General features: G+C 38.7%; 1 protein-coding gene across 1 annotated transcript in view; it reads right to left on the reverse strand.

Annotated features, from left to right (window-relative positions):
• Nucleotides 1-3,787: 3,787 nt before the first annotated feature.
• PKD2 (polycystin 2, transient receptor potential cation channel) overlaps nucleotides 3,788-22,076 on the reverse strand; it is a 61,610-nt gene continuing 43,321 nt past the window's right edge. Inside the window, exons 8-15 of the mRNA XM_044224551.1 lie at nucleotides 21,480-21,661; nucleotides 20,222-20,342; nucleotides 15,023-15,121; nucleotides 12,521-12,642; nucleotides 12,154-12,271; nucleotides 10,690-10,853; nucleotides 5,453-5,600; nucleotides 3,788-5,094 (exon numbers count right to left, since the gene is read on the reverse strand). Of these exons, the coding sequence (XP_044080486.1) occupies nucleotides 4,858-5,094; nucleotides 5,453-5,600; nucleotides 10,690-10,853; nucleotides 12,154-12,271; nucleotides 12,521-12,642; nucleotides 15,023-15,121; nucleotides 20,222-20,342; nucleotides 21,480-21,661 (1,191 nt within the window). The 3' untranslated portion in view covers nucleotides 3,788-4,857. The remainder of the gene's footprint in view (nucleotides 5,095-5,452; nucleotides 5,601-10,689; nucleotides 10,854-12,153; nucleotides 12,272-12,520; nucleotides 12,643-15,022; nucleotides 15,122-20,221; nucleotides 20,343-21,479; nucleotides 21,662-22,076) is intronic.

Here is a 22,076-nt window from a genome sequence, read left to right on the forward strand (position 1 = left end):
CTGCACCATAGATCTCTTCGCTTTTTGCTGCTGTCAGGCTTCCAAAGCTAAGAACTTGCTGGCCCGCGTGCAAGCAGAGCCAGAGGGTGTGGGGGGTGTCTACCCTTCCACCAACAGGGACCAGAGCCCATGGATTAAACTCCGGCCTTGGGCTCTTCAGACAGAGAACTATGGGAGGCATTCTGTAGTGCCCTCCGAGGTGGAACTGAGCTCCCGTTGCCTCCAGAGGCACCTTCCATAACACACCTGTACGTAAACTGTCATTTCCTCCTTTCCTGGCTCACTCTCCGTCTCCTGCTCTAGTTGTGTAGTATCACCTCCCCGGTAAACTACCGGGACTCGAGTCCTTTCTTGGCTTTTGTCTGAGGACCTCAAACACATTCCCATGAATACCAGAAACAAAATAAGCATGACTGCCCTCACTGCTACTCTGCAACACAGGACTGTCCTTACTGACAAGTAAGCGGCTCTCCTCCCCAGAAAACCCACAGAACCAACACGGAATCCATTAGAGTTAGTAAAGGAGCTCGACACGTGTGACGTATGTAAGATTAGTTTACAGAACATCTGTAGTTTCCCTTCACATCAGCAATAAGCAACTAGAAAATAGAATAGATTCTCATAGTACCAATAAAACTTTTAAAAATGCATAAGATCTTGTGCCATGGAACACCACAGAAGTGTTGAATCACTAAATTGTGATTTAAATTGCAATATTTGTGTTACACTGTATATTATTATACTGTACGTTAATTTACTGGATGTTATGCTATTTAATGTATGTTATTACACTGTATGTTAACTAACTGGAATTTAAATAAAACCTTAAAAATTAAAAAAAAAAGTTTAAAAAGACACTTAAAGGACACTAAGGAAGTTTCGAATAAAGAAAGAATAGTTTCTGATAGTGTTAAGATGTCAGTTCTCCCTAAAATAATCAATGAATTCAGTGCAATTCTGGGGTGCCTGGGTGGCTCAGTGGGTTAAGCCTCTGCCTTCAGCTCAGGTCATGATCTCAGGGTTCTGGGATCGAGCCCTGCATGGGGCTCTCTGCTCAGCAGGGAGCCTACTTCCCCCTCTCTCTGCCTTCCTCTCTGCCTACGTGTGATTTCTCTGTCAAATAAATAAGTAAAATCTTAAAAAAAAATAAATTCAATGCAATTCCAATAAAATTCCAGTGGGAACTTTTTCTCTCTGTACACCCTCCGCCTCCATAGGAACCCACCAAATTTGTCTGGGCACTTGCATGGAAAAATAAAGGTTCACAATAATAGCACAATTTTGAAAAAAAAAAGAAAAGGAAAAAGATCTTACCACATACAAACACATACTATAGAGTCCTAATAATAAAAGTTGTGCAAGAACATTCATAGATCAATTTGTAAAAGGCTAAAAAGTTAAAAAAAAACCCACATATTTATACATGAAACAGAAAAGACAACATGAACTAACAAGGTAAACTAACAAGGTAAACTTACTTAATAGAGAATATTGGCAAAAATGGCTCACGGTATGGAGAAAACACCTGCGGGCCTTACACAAGGTTACCCTTATACAAGGTATTAAATGTGAAAGGTAAAACTGTAAGTAATAAATAAAAGCTTTTCACCATACAAAGGTCTCAAAACCCCTAACACAATAAGGCAAAATAAACTGATGGATTTTTTTTAAATATAAAAACCAAGGAAATACTGACAAAGTTATCAGTTGGATGAGAGATACTAGTAAGTGTCCAAAACTGGTAAGGGATTAATACTTAAACCATACAACAAGGAACTTGATTTGTTGATTGGCAAATCAACAAAAAGGCCATGACCCAGTAGAAAAATAAGCAATGAACAAAAACGTAACGTGTTTCCCAGTAGATCAAAGTGTAAGATTTTAAAGTTTGAACAGGCAACTTACCAAAAGGGAAACCCAAATGTTGAACAATTATGTGAGGGAATGTATAACCTTAGGAATTAGGAATCAGAGAAATGCAAAATAAAATGAAACCTTACTTTAAAACCATGCCATTAACAAAAAGTAGGAAGCTAGACGATAGGGATGCTGGTGAGGGTATGCATAAAACTGGTTATCTCATGCACGTTGTGGAATTGTAGACTGGTGCAGTCATTCAAGAGGGGAATCTGACAGTTCTGAATAAAATTAAGTATTTATAGGGGCGCCTGGGTGGCTCAGACTGTTAAATGTTCTACTCTTGATTTCGGCTCAGGTCATGATCTCAGGGTCCTGGGATCAAGCCCTGCACTGGGCTCTGCGCTCAGTGCAGAGTCTGCTTGAGATTCTCTCCCTCCCTCTCCCTCTGCCCCTCCCCCCTGCTCACGCACTCTCTCTCTCTTTGCCAAATAAAATTAAAAAAAAAAAAAAATTTGTAGACCTGGCATTCAACACTCCAACTCCTGTTCTATACCCATGGAAGAACTCACAAAAAGCCAATGAGGGAATTATGTTCAAAGTTTTCAAATAACAGAAATATTAGAGCCAACTCTTCACTACAGAAAAGCATTAAGTAAAATGTGGTAGCTGCACAGTAGGAAATACTACACAATCCTCAGAATAACCTCCTAGAAGCACATTCAGCAGAAGAAGTCATGTGTCAATCATACAGTTCTTGGGATATAAAAAAACGAAGATGCCTTTTTCAAAGTCTAAGCCTTTACTAATAAGTCTCATGTGATATACCCAGATGCTTCTACTTAGGAAACAGACCACTATCACATCTGTTATTATACCAAGTCTTTATTGAGAAGTAAAGTGCTCAATATTACACATTAATGAAGTTCTCAACTGTCGAGAGACTTGCGCATGTAACATCTTAATAACACAAATACAGAGGGGAGGTTGATAGGAGAGGGATGAGAAGGGAATGCTCCATGACTAAAGAGAAAAAAATATGTAACTTACAGTAAAAGGGATTTTGTAAAATCTTACAGGTGAAATGAGGAACAGTATAATAAGTACATAAAAAGACTTTCTAGTGACCATAACTGACTTATGGCACATGGTCAATGCACATGGATACCACATAATGGCTGCACTTCAAACTGAAGTTTGTTTACATGTGACAACACGGTACATGGACATAAACACGTGCATTCAGTATCCCTAGAATGCAAACTTGAGTACCTAGTAATAAAGAACTTTGTGTAGCATATTCGAAAGAAAGCCAGGAGAAATCCTGTTAAAGAAACCCAATGTATATCACTTCTCTGGAAGCTAGCTTTAAAAGGTTTGTTCGCTTATGTTTTCATTTTGACTGACATATTCTACCCATTACATGAACAATGTGCAAATTCAAAACAAGGCACTAAAACATGGGCCTCTCTTCTCCTGTTCTCCGAGTCAAAGTTAACTCACCAACGTTGCATTCTCTCTTGCTTGTCCCATTAGCTCACAGTCACCTCATTCAACACTTTTGAAAAATAAGATCTTTATTTTTTATTGAGAAATAGATTTCTTCTCCATTAATTTGGTGAGAGATCCTCTCTTAATGGGGGAAAAAAAACCTGCTGCAAACTTGAACTTTGGCTGATACGTTTTGTTAATGAAATTTTCAATACCAGAAAATTGATTAAACTGAGCTCCATTTAGATGAAAAATTCTAGTTCTGAGATGCAGGATCAAGAGTATTTGAGTTCTAAGGGTGCCTGGGTGGCTCAGTTGGTTAAATGTCCAACTCTCGATTTTGGTTCAGGTCATGATCTCAGGGTCAAGAGACTGAACCTTGTGTTGGGCTCTCTGCTGAGCTTGGAGCCTGCTTAAGGTTCTCTCTCTCCCTGTTGCTCTGTCCCTCCCTCTCTCTCATAAAAAAAAAAGAGCATTTGAGTTTTATATTCTCAAAACAGCATAAAACTCAAACTTTAGTTTTATAATATTTATGTATGCATTTCAAAACTCCTTTAAATTTTTGTGTAAAATGAACATATCTGCTGAGCTAAAACCTTCGGTACATACTTAAAACATTTAGTAAGTTGGCCATCCTAGATTAGTTACAACATTAAAATCAGTTGCAAATAAGCTGGGCCACCTGGGAAGAGAATATATGGACAAACCTTCATTTAAAACTAATTATTAGACTAAGTAAAACTCAGTGATTGGGCTCTTTCCAATTTTCCCACGTTATGGTTAGAGATGACATATGAACCCACAATCAATCACTTTTGGCTTCATGCCGTTCAGAGCAAAAATATTGTGAATAAGTCAAACAGTTATTCCCACAGACATCAGATACAGTAACAAAAAAAAATAGCACATTATTCAACATTTATCTTAACCATTCATACAAATTCTAACATAATGACTACATATCCATTCTCTGGTTTGGAGTTCTTTTCCAGCTCATCTTTTAGAAAAGTTTACCCCAGGAAGGTAGTTGAAATAAAAGGCTCTTTCTTAAAAGAAAGTGATATATTACGTCCATGAGCTAAGCCTGAGTGGGAAAGAATGCCCCTACTTTCCCTCCACACACTGGACAAAAATGCCAATACTGATTTCTGAGATTGGAAATAAAACTCCGACAGGAGTTCCAACAGGTCTCTCCTCGCTTTAAAGTCTACTTCATTGTCAACTGAGAAGACTCACCCACGGGAGCAAGTAGGCGTACCGCTCCATATACTTTACAAAGACTTTTTTTCTAGACTCAATATTTACACCCAGATTTCTTACATGAAGAAAAAAAATCTTCATTGATCCATGGGCAAGGTTTATCTAAAATAAATTAAAGTGCAAAAGCATTAACAGCTGGTCACAAAGACCAGCATCGCATGGTGGGTGGGGCATATAAATAGTGTACTTGTTCTGCCAACGCAACACAGCCCCTTTCTCACCAATTAGGAACACATCCTAACACACGTCCTAGACGTGGATATTGGAACTCCCATTTGCACCTGCACCTTCTAATCCTTCTACAGACTGGGAGGAAGAAGGGCGGGAGCTTCTGGGACGAGGTGGACCATTGGGTCCCAGGGGTGTGCCTAAACCATGACTTATCTGGGAAGCCGCATCATCCGATTCCCAGCGTTCCAGCTCTTCCCGCACCAGCCGCTCCATCTGCTCCCTGTGGACCTCACTGTCACGACCCAGTCTTTCATCCTAGGAAAGGAAAAAGAGACCACCATGTTGGGTGTAGGATGACGCATACTTTTGTGCTTAGAAGTTGCCCTTGGAAAGTAAGGAGCCAAATTATCTCTCATTAAGTGACACCAGCAATTTAGAGCATACATAGCAATTCCCTGAGCTACTGGAATAACTTTTTTGCTTCATTCTACCATTCAGGGAAGGCAGAAGCCTCAGTGCCTGCAGTATTATGTTAACAGCTCCAGATTATCATCTGATTGCCCTGTTCTGCAGTTACACAGACATCTCAAAAAACATCTCAGATTAAAGGTTACAAGATAGGATACCCTGATATTTTACTGAATCAGTGTTTCTGTGTCACATGACCACTTACCTCTGCTACCCCATCCAGCAGCCTTCCCAACACTTCCCTTCTCTTCAGTTTGGCCCGCTCCATGATCTCCAGCTTCACGATCACGGCATCTATCTTGGACACGATGCTGCCGATGGAGTGCTCCATGCGGTCCACTCGTCTCACTAGGCTGTGGGAAACCGCAGGGGAGTGGGTCAAAGCCACCTTGTGCCCTTGGTTACCTTTTCGGCCCAGTTGGCTTTTCAGGTGGAAGTGCTAATGTTTCTTTTCTTAAACAATATGATAATCTGAAACACATTCTAAGCAGTCTCAGACTTTAGCGATAAACTCATATATTGCTGACAGGAATGCTAACTGGCACAACTTTTCTGCAAGTCAACACTGTATTAGAAGTTTTAAAAATATATGCCTAACTTTTATTCCGATGTTCCATTTTTGGGAAAATTTCCAAAGGAAATATGTATATGTGTGATTTTTTTTGGGCTATCAGCATACTCATTAGAGTTTTGCTTATTAATAGTAGTTCACTGAAAATAGTTACACTGAAAATAGTTACCTGGGTGCCTCTTGGTTAAATGTCTGCTTTGGAATCAGGTCATGATCTTGGGGTCCTGGGATTGAGCCCCGCATCAGGCTCTTTATTCACTGGGGAGTTTGCTTCTCTCTCTCCCTCTGCCCCTCCCCTCTGCTTGTGTTCTCTCTCTTGCTCTCTCAAATAAATAAATAAATAAATAAAATCTTTTTAAAAAATGATCATAATTAACAGACAATCATTCAAATATGTTCTTGTTCATCCATAAAATGGAATTCCAAGGAGACACCAGAAATTATATGGTGATGGAATATTTAATGAAATAATAATGTTCACAATATATTAAGTAAATAAAGTAGCTAGAAAACACTGCTCACTAATGATCTGAATAAAAAGTTATGTAAATGCTTTAAAAACACAGAAATAGGAGACAACTTCTGGAATGATGCCATGAGGGCTCTATAGGTACTCTCCCCAGAGAAACAACCATAGCTATTGAAAATTCTTTAAATTTTTTTTCAAAATTCTGTAAATCTTCTTAGGAGTATACAGCAAATGAAGAAGTATTTATCTAAGAAAATCCACTGGATTTTAGTAAGAGGAGTGAGAGTCTATGACATGTGAGCTACAGTCTGCTCCCTCTCTGTCTTCCCCAGTTCACTGTGACAGAAGTGTCACTCCAGTTTGGTTTGGCAATGGACACAGGGCCCCCACTCCCTTCAGCTCCCAGTTGGGGGGCTATGGGATCTCCCAGGGAGGGCGGGCTGTTGCATTTCTCCTCTCCAAATCCATGTTGCAGAGGATCTAATCTAAGGCAAGAGTGGCTGAGAGGAATGAGGTTCTCTTTTTTGACCCAACTGCCAACTGTAGGGTGGAGTTTCCATGCCAGGACAGGAAAGCTGAGAAGACCGAAGGCTGCCGTCCTAGCCCAGTGGCTTATTCATGAAACAGGGATATCACTTTGGGAAGCAGACCACTGTCCCTGCCCCTAGCTCTGAGGCTGTGGTAGAGAAGTTTTGCCCGGGAGGAGAGTCAGGTCACAGAACACAGGGCTCCAAAGCTTCCTCCAAGAGAAATGGCTTTATGGGGAACAAAGTGCTAAGCCTAAGAGTGTTCCTCAAAATGGAGATTGTTAAGACGAGGTTGGTCACCCCATGAGATAAAAAGGTAAATTGTTTACCAGCTAGTTTACCAGAAAGAACCAGGGAAAAAGACAGCTAAGAAGACTGCTAAAGACTGGCTTCAGTAACTACCCCTGCAAAGGGGCCTGGATTGAATTGGGTCAGAGTGTGGAACAACTTATATCCTGAGGCATTACTGAAAACAGACCAACCAGCCAACAGTGAGTGGAAGCTAAGAGTTGGAAGTAATATCAACAGAGGTGGAAAGCTTCACAGAGAGATCGGGAAAGACAATGAGAGGAGCCCTGCTAAAAGCACTGTCTTTTCAAGAGGACTGTGTCTGGTCACATGGTCACGACTGTGCCCTCTGAGAAGCAACATCAGAAGTCTCACAGGGTGGGGTCGTAGGGAACAGACTTCATTAAAAAACAAGCATGCAAACAGCAAATACAATAAGCCTGGGGGTAGGGGGGAAAGAAAATTAGTATTCTAAACTGCTGTTAATATTTATTTAATATCTCCAGTTTTCAATTAAAAAAAAGGCATGCCAAAAAACAAAAAAAACAAAAAAAAACAGAAAAAATGTGACCCATACATATACATAAGAAAAAGGAGGCAATAGAAACTGCCTATGAGGGGGCCCAGATAGATTTAGTAGACAAAGAGCTCAAAGTAGCTATTATAAATATTTCAAAGAACTAAAGGAAATCAGGCTTAAAAACATAGACAATATGATGTCATTGTCTCATCAAATAGAGAATATCAACAAAGAGATGCAGATTATTTCAAGGAAACTAAGATAAATTCTGGAGTTGAAAAGTACAATAAATGAAATGAAAAAGTCACTACAGGGGTTTCAACGGCAGATCTGACCTGGCAGAAGAAAGAATCAGCACTTCAAGACAGATGGTCAGAAACTATGTAATCTGAAGAGCAGAGAGAAAAAAGAGTGAAGAAAGACGTGGGACAGCAGTACATACATAGGACAGGACTCCCAGAAGGAAAGGAGAGAAAGCAGCAAAAAAATATTTGAGGACTCGGGACGCCCAGGTGGCTCTGTTGGTTAAGCGGCTGCCTTTGGCTCAGGTCATGATCTCAGCATCCTGGGATCGAGTTCCACATAGGACTCCTTGCTCGGCAGGGAGCCTGCTTCTCCCTCTGCTTCTGCTGCCACTCTGCCTGCCTGTGCTCACTCTCTCTCTCTGGCAAATAAATAAATAAAATCTTAAAAAAAAATTGAGGACATAATAGTTGAAAACTTCCTAAATTTGATAAAAATATTATATATCCCAGCAGCTTAATGAACTTTAACCAGGATAACTGCAAAGAGATCCACATCCAGACAGATCATGGTCAAAATACTGAAAGACAAAGACAGACAAAATCTTAAAAGCAGCAAGGAAAAGTGACCCATCACATACAAGGGAACCTCAGTAAAATTAAGTTATAGTCTCATCAGAAATAGTGGAGACAAGAAGAAAAGGAAGGCGAAATAAAATTATCCCTAGATAAAGAAAAACTGAGAGAATTCAAGCTGGTGGGCCTGTTTTATTTTTTATTTTTAAAGATTTTAAAGAGAACTAGAGAGCACAGAAGCTGTGGGGAGGGGCAGAGGGGAAGGGAGAAGCAGACTCCCTCCTGAGCTAGGAGCCCAACACAGGGCTTGATCTGAGAACACTGAGATCATGATCTGAGCCAAAGGCAGAAGCCTAACGGACTAAGTCGCCCAGGTGCCCCAGCAGGCCTGCTTTAGAAGAGATACTAAAGGAAGTTCTTCAGGCTGAAAGCAAGTGATCCAGATAGTAATTAGAATCCCCATGAAAACACAAAGAGCACGGGAACATGTTACTGTGTAACTGTAGAAGACAATATAGATGCATACTCCTTTTCCTTTTTTTTCTCATTCACTGATTTCAAAAGGACTGTGTAAGACAATATGTACACAATTGTATTGTTGGGCCTACAACACATAGAAATGTAATAAAATATTTGACAATACCAGGACAAAGGAGGTGGGTAAGATCAAAGTTGTACTGTAATATGAAATGACACCAGATGGTAACTTGAATCCACAGAGACAAATGAGGAGAACCAGAAATGGTAAGTACGAAAAAGAATATGCTAAACTCTATAAATATATACTTTCTCTTCTTGTCTCAGCTCTTTTAAGGGACATAAATTTATATGAAGTGGTAATTCTAAAAATGTGATACTGGATTTCTAACATATATAGATGAATGTGTATAATAATGGCACAAAAAGGGGAGGAATTAACAGAGTTAAATAGGAATTATATTTCTATATCTCCTCAGATTAAGTTAATATAAATCTGAGGTAGATTCTGATAAATTGATTTGTGTAGGTTAAGTCCTAGAGCAACCACTAAAAACATAACTGAAAAATGTAATGAAAAAAAACTATTAAAGGAATTAAAATGTTACATTAGAAAATATCTACTTTATGAAAAGAAAGCAATAAAGGGGAAAAAGAGGAACAAAAAAAGACATAAGGCCTATAGAAAATGAAAAATAAAATGGTAGATGTAAGTCCAGCCATATCAATGATAACATTAAATGTAAATGAAGTAAACATTCTAATCAAAAGGCAAAGACTATCAGACTGGATAAAAAGACCAGATCCAACTAAATGCTGTCTACAGGTGACACACTTGAGATTCAAAGATACAAACAGGTTGGAAATGAAAGAATGGAAAAAGATATATCATGCAAAAAAGCAACAATAAGAAAGCTGGAGTTGCTATAATAATATCAGACAAGAATGACTTTAAAACAAACAAAAAAAATCTTACTAGAGATAAAGTAGGACATTTTATAATGAAAAGAGGGTCAATCTATTAGGAAGAGGTACCAATTGTAAACATATATACACCTAGCAGCAGAGTTCCAAAAAACACAGAGCTAAAGCTTACAGAAAAGAAAGAAGAGGCAAGTTAATAATGATAGTTGGAGACTTTTTTTTTTTTTTTAAAGATTTTATTTATTCATTTGACAGAGAAAGCACAAGCAAGGGGAGCTGCATACAGAGGGAGAGGGAGAAGCAGGTTCCCTGCTGAACAAGGAGCCTGATGCAGGTCTCCATCCCAGGACCCTGGGATCATGATCTGAGCCAAAGGCAGACACTTTAATGATTAAGCCACTCAGGAGCCCCAATATAGTTGGAGACATTAATAACCCACTTCCAAAAGTAGATAGAACAAACGGGTGGAACAAAAGGAAATAGGAGATTTGAGTAACACTATAAACCAACTAGACCTAAAAAACACCTATAGAACACTCCACTTAACAAGAGCAGAACACACATTCTTCTCAGTAGCACATGGAACATCCTTTAGGATATACCATGGGCCACGGCAATAAAAACATAAAAAAAAAAACCCCCACATGTAAATAGAGATACAAACATCAAAATGTTAACTGGCATTTTGGTTTAGTGGGAATAGGAGAGATTTTAATGTTTTCTTTATTTGCTGATTTTCCTATAAGGAATTTTTTTAGTATGGAAAGGATCAAACTGAGAGGTAAGAGAAGCTGCTTGGTCTCCTTTGAACTCGTCAGCCCAAATTCTGCCAATTCCTTAATACTTACACTTGAAATTCTTCATAAGAAACCCCACTGGAAATGCTTCCCCTCCTTCTGGAGCTATGCCCACTGTCTTCATCATCATCCTCCTCAGAGTCATCCAGGCTTCGTGGGAAACTTCGGCTGCTCATGGGCCGTGGTAAAGAGCTATGATCCAGATCCAGGTCCTCCTGAAGAACAAGGGGTCACTGAATGAGGAGCGAGAACAGCGAGTCCCACAGAGCTTCACTGTGGGCTCAAGCAAATGGCAAATGGGCATGTACCATTTAGCACCAGACTGTGATTCCCACTCTTCTAAATTTCATGGACTGGCCAGTTTTCAAAACAGATTTTTAATGACCAGCATGGAACTGCTAACTTGTTTGGACAAGAAAGAATATTAAAAAGTAAAACAACAACAAAAGTAAATGAAGAAATATATTATCCCCTTTTCATAAAAGAGAGAACACATTTAATAGCTACAAAGTAGGGAGGATATAATCTTAAATAAAAATTTTAACTAAATACAGCCTAGTGAAAGATGATTTTACTCACTGTCCGTTCACATTTCACTATACCTGGTAAAGTTTCCCACCTACTGACACTGCTCTGTGGAGCAGTTTGGAAACTGCTGTTCAATACTATCTCCTTATAGAAAAGGGACTTTTGTGTAGAATATTATTCACCTATATTCTCTGTACCTCAATTACCATGGATGTTTTTGGTTTGTTTAGCCATTTTTTAAAAAGATTTTATTTATTTGACAGAGAAAGATCACAGGTAGGCAGAGAGGGAGGCAGAGAGAGGGGGAAGCAGGCTCCCCGCTGAGCAGAGAGCCCGATGCAGGGTTTGATCCCAGGACCCAGAGATCATGACTGGAGCCGAAGGCAGAGGCTTAACCCACCGAGCCACCCATGTGCCCCTGTTTAGCCACTTATTTTTAAAGTTAATTTTAAAAGCTTTTAATTATCCTTTCTGATTATGAAAGATCATTTCATGGTAAGTACTCAGATGGAAGGCAGCTGCTAGTTTTATTTTATTATAAGTGTTAATTTATAGAGCAACTAACTTTATATCTCCTGAGCAATCTTGTTTTCCTCACTCTCATGGACACTGTGAAGTATGTAACTCCTAGGTTTCCCTTTTCAAGCTGATGACCAGAAAGCTTATTAGGGCCGAATTTGTAGCTCAGTCTTTAACAAGCATATATGTATTTGCATTTTTAGCTTCATAGTCTAGTTTTAATTTCACTTTTGTTTCACCTCATTTTTTTCATTTTGATTTTTTGCATTTTTTGCCAATCTACTCTAGTTTTACATATTATTACGTTATATATCCTTTTTGGAATATGCCGGGTACTACTACATACACTGAGATAGAGAGACAGAGAAAGAGGCAGAGAGACAGAGAGACTCTTGGTAACCCGCCACGTAGCATGGTGTCTGGAACACGGTGGGGGCTCAATCAAACCCAGCTCTAAACTAGACCCACCCTCTCTCTTTCCAAGTCGTCTCTCATCTGCTGATGTTCGTGTTCGGTCAGTTCTTGATCTCCATCTTGGTCATACTTTGTGAATATTGCCTCGATCTCTGCATCAGTATGGCCCTTCCTGAAATTATTGAGAGGTTACAGATGAAATCATTCATGTACATGGTCCAACACAAGCACAGAGACATGATGCAGAACAAGGAGAAACTGCTGAATCAGGGCCAGCCCTCCTCTGAGGATACGTTCCAGAAAGACACCTCCTTTGAAAAAAAGAGCATTTCTCTGAGTCCTCAGGCCAGATAAATCTGTGTCACCAAGAACTTATGTTTATATAGGAATTTTCCAGGGCCTCAAAATGTGTGATTCTCACCCTTTGAGATCTTGTCGAAGTTCATCAAAGTTTAACTTGCCTCCCCCTTGCCTCAGACTCTCAGAAATGTCATCCACAGTATTTTTTTTCAGTTTGAGTTTGACCAAGGCTTTATGGCAGCCCTGTTGAAAAGAAACGACTGGGTTTAGTTTATTCTCTTTTTTTGCATGTGCTTTCCCATTCATTTACACTAGTAACTACTAGTGTAGATCTTGCTTTGCACGGACATGCAGGACTGTCAAAATGATCACACAAGGCGAAACTGTGCAAGTGATGTTAATAATCAACAGGAAAACTTGTGACTGCTCCGTGACCTTTGAAACATCTTATCGGGGCACCTGGCTGGCTCAGTCAGGAGAGCATGCGACTCTTGATCTCGAGGTCATGTCTAAGCCCCACGTTGGGCGTAGAGATTACTTAAATAAATAAACTTAAAAAAAAACCAAAACCTTTTATTCAAAGCGTTAAAAACTCCCTTGGCATTCGTTATAAATTTATAGGGAGATTAAAAAAAAACATAAAATGAATATTTATTTAGTACACTGAAATTTAAAACACTAGAAACATTAAAAAATAAAATGTCTTCTTTGTAACAATTTTACCCAGAGTAGTTTGAATAGTGCTTCCCTTCTTCCCGTGTCACAGGATATGCAGGAAGCCTCTTTTCTGTCTTGAGGAGCTCTGATAATCCCTTCTTAATATGGATCAGCTCCCAACATTTTATCCTTTGCCCTTTTAATGTTGTAAAATATCTCCAGAGTTCCTTGTATGTGACGCTGTTTGCCAGCGTCACTTCCTTGGAGACGCTGTCGGAACTTTCCAACACAACCACTACCCTCATTCACATTGATAAATTTGCCTTTACTAGGTTATTTGACTCCTTATCAGTTTTTCTACAGATATTCAAGATTTTGAAGGGTAGCAGTGTCCACATTCCCACAGCTCCCTATTCTAGAACTCTCTTACATTTGTTTTGAACTTCACTTTCCGTGTTACCAGTCTTGGTTTCTTTGCTCTGCTTTCCTCTTTGTTGGCCCATTCTCCCTTTGAGGTGTTTTTGTAAAACATCACATGGGGGTGCTCACAGGGAGAGAGAGGGAGAGAAGCAACACAAGTACATGTTTTATGCCTGCACTGAAAGGCAGGTGCTCCTTGACCTAGCCTAGGCTTTGTAAGAAGGGATGTTATCGCTCACTGACTGTGATACACATCTGTTATTTATGTAACGATTTGTAGACTGAAGAGCTAGCTGTGAAGTTTATGTTATGCCAGTACAGTTAATATACTGTGGTAACTGAAATGTTCTGTGAAAATTGGAAGTTTGCACTTTATAGTATTATTCACAGTCAAGATACTGTGACAACTGAAATGGGGAACTGTGTGGAGAGGCTAGCCATATTTAACATGAAATAATTGAAACCTGTGCATCTCAGAACTGAAGTGCAAAGTAAGGACTGCTTGTGTACACCTTGGAGATTTGCTAAGATGTCATAAACTGTTTTTGAAAAAATCAGGATAACCCAAATTTTAGGTCCCATCCAAGGGTTGTTTTGTTTTTTTGTGATCTGAAAAGATTTTCATAGTATTTATTTATTTGTTTAGTGTGTGTTATTTCTTTTTTAATTTAATTTTATTTTTTTCCAGTGTTCCAAAATTCATTGTTGAAACAAGGGGTTTTGTTTAAGAACTGGAAGTTCTCTGTTTCAACATGATTCACAGACAACACAGTCTTAGGATTTGAACCAACAGAAAAAGATCACACAGTCCAGGAGCCACTGGTCTCTTAGCAAAATGATGTTAGGGAACAAGCTGTGTGCTTTAGATGTAGTTATTTGTTGTTGCTTAAGTTTTATACTTTAAACCAAATAAAGAAATCACACTGAGAAGAACAAAGCTACTCAGCTTTCCTGTCCTGCCCTTCCATTTACTTAACAACTTCCTGAGAAGGTGCATAAGTGAAAGTTCTCAGGCCCTTACTCTGTGGCCTTTTTCCTTTGATTATTTTAAAACTTCCCTGGAAGGTCAAGGATAAAGGGTGAACGACAAAATATTCTCTTCTAAAACTTTTTTTTCTTCTTTTTGAAAACTGTATGTGAGAAAGAAAAAGTAGAAATGTCTTTAGGTTCTTCCCTTCCAGTTTATTCTGAACTCTGGATCTGCACATGATAGCCTACCAGAGGTGTCCTCAAAACAATAAAGGTAAAACCAGCAGCTCAGCTCTCAAGAGTCAAAAGAGATTGTTGAGATTTTAATTCTAGGGCAAGAGACTGTTGAGAATTTAATTCTAGGGCAATAAAGGATTCCCAGAATTTAAGTCCAAGCTAGCAGCATACCCATCTCTACCTCCAAGACAGAGAACATTTAAATTATTGATGACATGTAGCAATCTACTCTTCACTTTAAACCCTTACAATGGATCAACTTTGATGTGGAAATCTGGCTGAAACAATGCTCATTTTATGTAGAAAATAAAACAGTTCTGAGAATTAGGGCTTGTCATACCTTTCTGATAAGATCTGAGAGTTCCATTTCAGCTTTCTGCTGGGCCAAATCAGATTTAACTTCAGAGTAAGTATCATTGATGATAGCCAAAAACATATTCTGTTTATAAATCAAAGGAAAGTTGAAATTAAAGAAGAAACTAAATATACTTTCTAAACATCAATCCGAAATTTGACATATGCATTTTTGTTTTTTAACAATCTGATTTCTTAAGAAGACATAAATTAATAGTTTTGCTACTATATACTTTGGGAAAATTATTTTTTTCACTAAGTCTTGCCAAAGGAAAATGCAATGTATATTCTTATTTACAAACCATATATTGTGATATATTTTACAAAAAGAGACAAGAATGAAATACAACAAAATACTGATGTATTTACCTATGGATGGTGGTATTATTTTATTATTTTTGCTTGTCTATGTTCTCTACACTTTTTTCACCTGACAGAAATTAATAGAAATGTAGAACTCTACAGAGCTCTTCAAATTTCAACAGTCAATACAGACAAGGGGAATTCTATGCTTCTTCCAAATACTGTTATATTATATTATTTGAGATTTACAGAGTGCATTTTGAAGAGTTAAAAAGATCTCTGCAAATGGGAATACAGTAGGCTTCATAGAAAATAGTCAAAAGAAGCTTAGTGAAAAATACAGACTTTGGAGTCAAACACGCTTGGGTTTCAGTATTAGCCCTGCCAAGACTATATTGTTTAAATGTTCCAATCTTTAAAACTCATTTGTTCTTACATTAATAAAATGGGAGAAACAACAGTTCCTCCACTACAGATCTGTTGTAAAAATTAATGAAATAATCTATGTCAAGTGCTTAGGACAGGCCCTCACACGTGATAAGTGCTACATAATTTATAGTTGTTATTATTCAATAATGGTTAGTTCATTTTTCCTAACTTTCCCCTCCCCAAGATAATGATTTATATTTCCAACACCTGTTTCCCACAGTTTTTTTTTTTTTTTTTTTGAAACACCACACCCAACCCATCAGTTCCTTCTTTAACACATTCTTTCTTTACTCCTCTTTCTGGCATACTGATATGGTTTGTGACTATAGTTATTTATTTATTTTTTTAAAGATTTTTATTTATTTGAGAGACAGACAGAGAGAGAAAGCACGAGTGAGGAGGAGAGCGATGAGCAGAACCCGCCTGACACAAGGCTCCATCCTAGGACCCTGGGATCAGGGCCTAAGCCAAAGGCAGACACTTAACTGACTGAGCCACCCAGGTGCCTCCAGAATTATGTATTTGACTAAGTCTGTTGTCTCCACAAGTTTGTGGAATCTCCCTGAGGGCAGGGCTGGTCTCTTATTTTCCTTACCACCGTACCCCCAGTACCTAGCACCCTCCCTGGAATACAGTGGAGTGGCTCAGTAAATACTTATTAAATGGGGAATGAATGAAAGAGAGCTCTATTATTTTAGTGTGCTACTAAATTGCTACAAATAAAGGAGGAATACTCTTTAAGATCCTGTAGCAAAAATGAGAATAAAATATAAAATGCACGTAAGTTCCTGGCTTAATGCTCAATTCCAAAGGCAGTCAGAGTAACATCTCCCACGTTTTCCCTCCCAACCCCGGCAATTAATGTTCTGTTTTTAAGTTTCCAAATGGCTGGTAGCTAACACCTGTAAATATCTTAGTTATAGGATTAAAGTGTGGGTTCTCTGAAGAGATTTAAAAAAATTAAACGTGGCTGAGAAAGGCTATTGAGGATGTGGGGAGAGAAGCTCCCCCTCCTTCTTTCCATTCTGTCTCAGAAGGTTTGCTTGATATGTAATCAGAAGGCTTTCCCTAGTGATGATGGACTTTTGCTTCCATTGGACCAGCTCACATCACAGTGGCTTCCTTCAAAGCCAGGGCAAGGCCACCTGGGTAGCTCAGTCAGTTAAGCATCTGAGACTCTTAATTTTGGCTCAGGTCATGATCTTAAGAGTCATGAGATTGGGCTCTGTGTGGAGCCTGCTTGGAATTCTCTCTCCCTCTGTCCCTCTTCCACTCATTTGCATTCTCTCTCTCTCTCTAAATAAATAAATAAAATCATGAAATAAATAAGTAAATAAATAAATAAATAAAATAATAACAAAATAAAGTCTGGGCAATAAATTAACACCTTGCAGTCATCTCAGACAAATGGCCAACTCTGCACTTGGCTTGTCATTTCTTTAAAGAAAAATTTGAATTGACAGTAGCATCTTCCTCTCTCTCTGTGGGGTGCAGGGAAACCATTTCCTTTTTTGTAATAGCATGAAAAATTACTTCAGCATAAAGACAGAAGCTAAAAGCTTCTTTTCATGTTCTATTGATGGATTTGATGAAATGACCAGTTTCAGAGCAGAAAACAACCTTCAGACAAGTCCACATTTGACCATTTTGAATTGCTACAGGTCCGTCTCTCATGCGGCAGACGGACACACAAAGAAAACTTAGGCAACCTGCAGTTAACTAGAGGGTCTATGGTGGAGCTCTCAGTTCCTGGTTTTGTTTTCTTAGTAGAGATTCAGGAGCTCCAGAATCGAAAGGGCTACCAGTGTTAGAACTGAAAAAGGCTAACTGTACCCTCTATGTTTCCCTTAACATATGACAGGAAAAAGAAACTAGAGAGGTTTCACTTTAAAACTAATGATATGGGGGCACCTGGGTCGCTCAGTCAGTTGAGCATCTGACTCTGGGTTTCAGCTCAGGTCATGATCTCAGGGTCACGAGATGGAGCCCTGCGTCGGGCTCTGCGATCGGCAAGGAGTCTGCTTGAGAGTCTCTCTCTCGCCCTCTGCCTCTCCCCTTGCTCATGTTCTCTCCCCTCTCTCTAAAATAAATCAATCAATCCTTTAAAAAAACTCAATAAAACTAATGATACATACATATAAGATACAAATGGACTTATTTGATATTCCTGACTCTTTCCATCCTACTAAAGTAGTTCTGATACTCAGTCTATAAATAGTGCTTAACCATATACAAAACCACTAAATTCTTGGAACAACTTTGGGGATAGTACACTGAATTACTGAACTTTACAAAGCATCTTATAAAATCTATTGAAAATGGAGACAATTTTGTTGTTTTCTTACAATGATGACTGATGTAAGGGAAGACTTAAGTATTTTTTTAAAAGATTTTATTTATTTATTTGACAGAGATCACAAGTAGGCAGAGAGGCAGGCAAAGAGAGAGGGAGAAGCAGGCTACCCGCGGAGCAGAGAGCCCGATGTGGGGCTCCATCCCAGGACTCTGGGATCATGACTGGAGCCGAAGGCAGAGGTTTTAACCCACTGAGCTACCCAGGCACCCCAGGAAAGTCTTAAGTATTAGTGTTTAGATGAAAAATACCCACTGCCTAGATTAAGCTAACTTACTTGAATAATTTCTTGGTAATTTTTTGGTAGACAAATAAATGTGTAAATGCTAAGATGAAGAACAAAATGCCTCCTAAAAAAATCTTAATTAACTTAGGGTCAGAGTGTTAAAAACGCCTGGGTGGCTCAGTTGGTTAAGCAGCTGCCTTCGGCTCGGGTCATGATCCCGGGGCCCTGGGATCGAGTCCCACATCGGGCTCCTTGCTCAGCAGGGAGCCTGCTTCTCCCTCTGCCTCTGCCTGCCTCTTTGTCTGCCTGTGCTCGCTCTCTCTCTCTCCCTCTGTCTCTGGCAAATAAATAAATAAAATCTTTAAAAAAAAAAAGTGTTAAAAACGTTAATTTGTACAAAATCAAGAGAATGAAAAATTATTTTTGAAAGTAACTTTTAAAGCAATTTCTACTCATTGTTAGACTTAGTTTTATTTTGTATTTTCTAATTTTTAAAGGTTTTTATTTGTTTATTTAGAGAAAGAGCAAGAGCTGGGGGTGGGTGGGAGAGAGAGAATCTCAAGTATGCACTGAGTGTGGAGCCTGACACAGGGCTCAATCTTAGAATCCTGAGATCGTGACCTGAGCTAAAATCCGTCAGTTGCTTAACCAACTGAACCACCCAAGTGTCCCTACATTTAGCTTTAAATTTAAAATCTGAATGTTCTTTGCAGGCAGTCTCTAGATGTGTTCATATTATTTTTTTAAAAGATTTTATTTATTTATTTGACAGGCAGAGAGGCAGGCAGAGAGAGAGGAAGGGAAGTAAGCTCCCTGCTGAGCAGAGAGCCTGATGTAGGGCTCAATCCCAGGACCTGAGATCATGACCTAAGCCAAAGGCAGAGGCTTTAACCCACTGAGCCACCCAGGCCCCCTATTTTTTTAAAAAAGATTTAATTTATTTATCTGACAGAGAGAGAGATCACAAGTAGGCAGAACAGCAAGCAGAGAGAGAGGGGGAAGAGGCTCCCTGCTGAGCAGAGAGCCCGATGCAGTGCTCCATTCCAGGACCCTGAGATCATGACCTGAGCCAAAGGCAGAGGCTTAACCCACTGAGGCACCCAGGGGCCTCAGGATGTGCTAAATATTATTAAGTTAAAACAAAAATATCTTAACCTTTACAAGCAATAATTCACTCGAATATTACTCTTGACATCCTGGATCTAGCTTGCTTTGTCAGTTCCTTTTTTCTTTTTAAAGAAAAGAGGAAAAAGATGAATGAAAGTCATGCTAGCAAGTGATCATGAAAGTGCTGACATCTGTGTTTAAAAAAAGCAGGGGCCCCTGGGTGGCTCAGCCGTTTAAAGCCTCTGCCTTCAGCTCGGGTCATGACCCCAGGGTCCTGGGATTGAGTCCCACATCAGGCTTTCTGCTCAGCGGGGAACCTGTTTCCCCCTCTCCCTCTGCCTGCCTCTCTGCACTTGTGATCTGTCAAATAAATAAAAATCTTAAAAAAAAAAAAGCGCATACACGTGTAAGCATTCTATTTTTTCGGCAAAGCACTATTTTAAGTGACTTTATAAATCTGCATGTAATCTTATTTTTTTTTACATTGAACAGACACTTATATGTAGATGAATGAAAGACCATGGAAAAGGTATTTGGTGACGACTTAAACCTGAATCAATGAGAAGTAAAATAAAAAATGTCTTCTGGTATCTACAGTTATTCCTGGGTCTTTTAACCCACTGAGCCACCCAGGCATCCCATATTCCTGGGTCTTTTAAAAAAAAATGATAAGGACCCTAGAGAGTGACAGAAAAAGGAAGATGGTGATTTTATGATGGTGATTTATGAAGTTTAAATCACCTCATTATAAACAAAAGTGTACATACCAAAAGAATGAAGAACATAAAGAACACAAATGTAGTGAAATAAATTGGTCCCAAAACTCGATTAGCTTCCTCAATCTCTGCGAAGTTGATATCACCCAAAATGATACGGAATTGAGTGAAACTATAAAAACAAAACAAAACAAAACACCACAATACAAAAACAAAGAATGGCCAGCATTGACGTAACTTTCCTTAAAGATGATCTCACACTTTTGGACCTTTTATATATAGATATATATATATGTATAGATAAATATGTATAGATAGCTGCCAAATAATAGAAAATTGTCAATCCCTTTGGAAAACTCCTGCTACTTATATGACCAATTGAAGCCTCTGGAATAAAAATAATATGCTTTCATGCTAAATATGTTATTTCCATTTAGTTAGAAGGAAAATAATAATAATATTATTAGGTGACACAAAGCAATCAGCTATAAGAACTTAACACATAATCAGGCTAAAACATGGCAACTCTAAACTTCACAACAGTTACCCTGGTTCTGAATTTAAAACCTCTTTAAAAAAAGACTTGAAGGACAACCAAAATTGTGTGCATTCAAAGATCCAATATCCCCACATGTACTCAAAGTGGTACTGAGTGGCCATGGGTTGCCAATTCTGGGTCTTAATCAGCAAAATCATTTCCGTTCCTGACATCCATCAAACAGTGACATTAATTAGCTGTCCTCCAGTACAAAGCCCTATTAACTTCTATTACCATAATCCTCTTCTTTCCTAACTCCTTTCTAAATGGTATGTAAATCTAATAATGTTATTTATTTATTTAGTCTTCATATCATATTTGAGAACTCTGGATGACTGAAAATTCCTGTATCGATTTGAATTGCTCTTAGAATATTAGAAATACTATTTTTTTCTTAGGAAAAAACCTCCAAATTTAAAACATATGGCAACAACATTGAGTAAGAATGAAAATAGAGGCAAATGTCTCTTAAAAGCTGCCATCTGCACTCGGTGCTAAGAAGCCCTCCGTCTTTGTAACAGTACTGGTTCACTATAGCTGTTCTACTATGTCTCATTACTTTAGAGCTGCTTTCTGAAGCTTTTCGGCATTATGCACTGCCATCTCTGCATGGGTGGGCCATTGCTTCCAGGAAAGATAATAAATTCTTATTTTTAAATAACTATTTAAAAATACTTGTTGATTAAACAGCACCCATGAAGATTTCTTTAAACTTCAGAACACAGTAACATCTCTGATTAAATTTTTCTTTTTAATTTCATATATACTTACATACACTCTTGGAAAGTACTGAAGTCATCAACCTGAGTGCCAAAGACGAGGTAGGCCAACTGAGCATATGCTAAGAAAATAATGAAGAACATAATTGCAAAGCCAAAGAGGTCTTTGGCACACCGAGACATGGTTGTGGAGAGCTGACTCATTGTCCTGTTAAAGTTGATGAATTTGAAGAGCTGTAACAGAGGGAAGGTATCAATAGATGAATAGGTAAACAATATGTGGTAGATATGCACAATGGAATGTTATCCAGCCCTACCAAGGAATGAAAATTTGATACAGGCCACAACATGAATGAACCCTGAAAACACTATGCTAAGTGAAATAAGCCAGACACACACAAAAAACCCAACTATTGTATGACTGCACTAACATGGAGTAGCTAGAATACGGAAATTCATGGAGACAGACGAGGTGACCAGGGCCTGGGGTGAGGGGGGAATTTGGAGTTAGTGTTTACTGGATACAGAGTTCAGTTGGGATGATGAGAAAGTTCTGGAAATGCATATGGTGATGGTTGGACAACACTGTGAATGTAATTAATGCCACTGACTTGTACACTTAAAAATGATAAAAGTGATCAGTTTTATG

Source organism: Neovison vison, chromosome 11 (genome assembly GCF_020171115.1).
Source record: "Neovison vison isolate M4711 chromosome 11, ASM_NN_V1, whole genome shotgun sequence".
NCBI lineage: Eukaryota > Metazoa > Chordata > Mammalia > Carnivora > Mustelidae > Neogale > Neogale vison.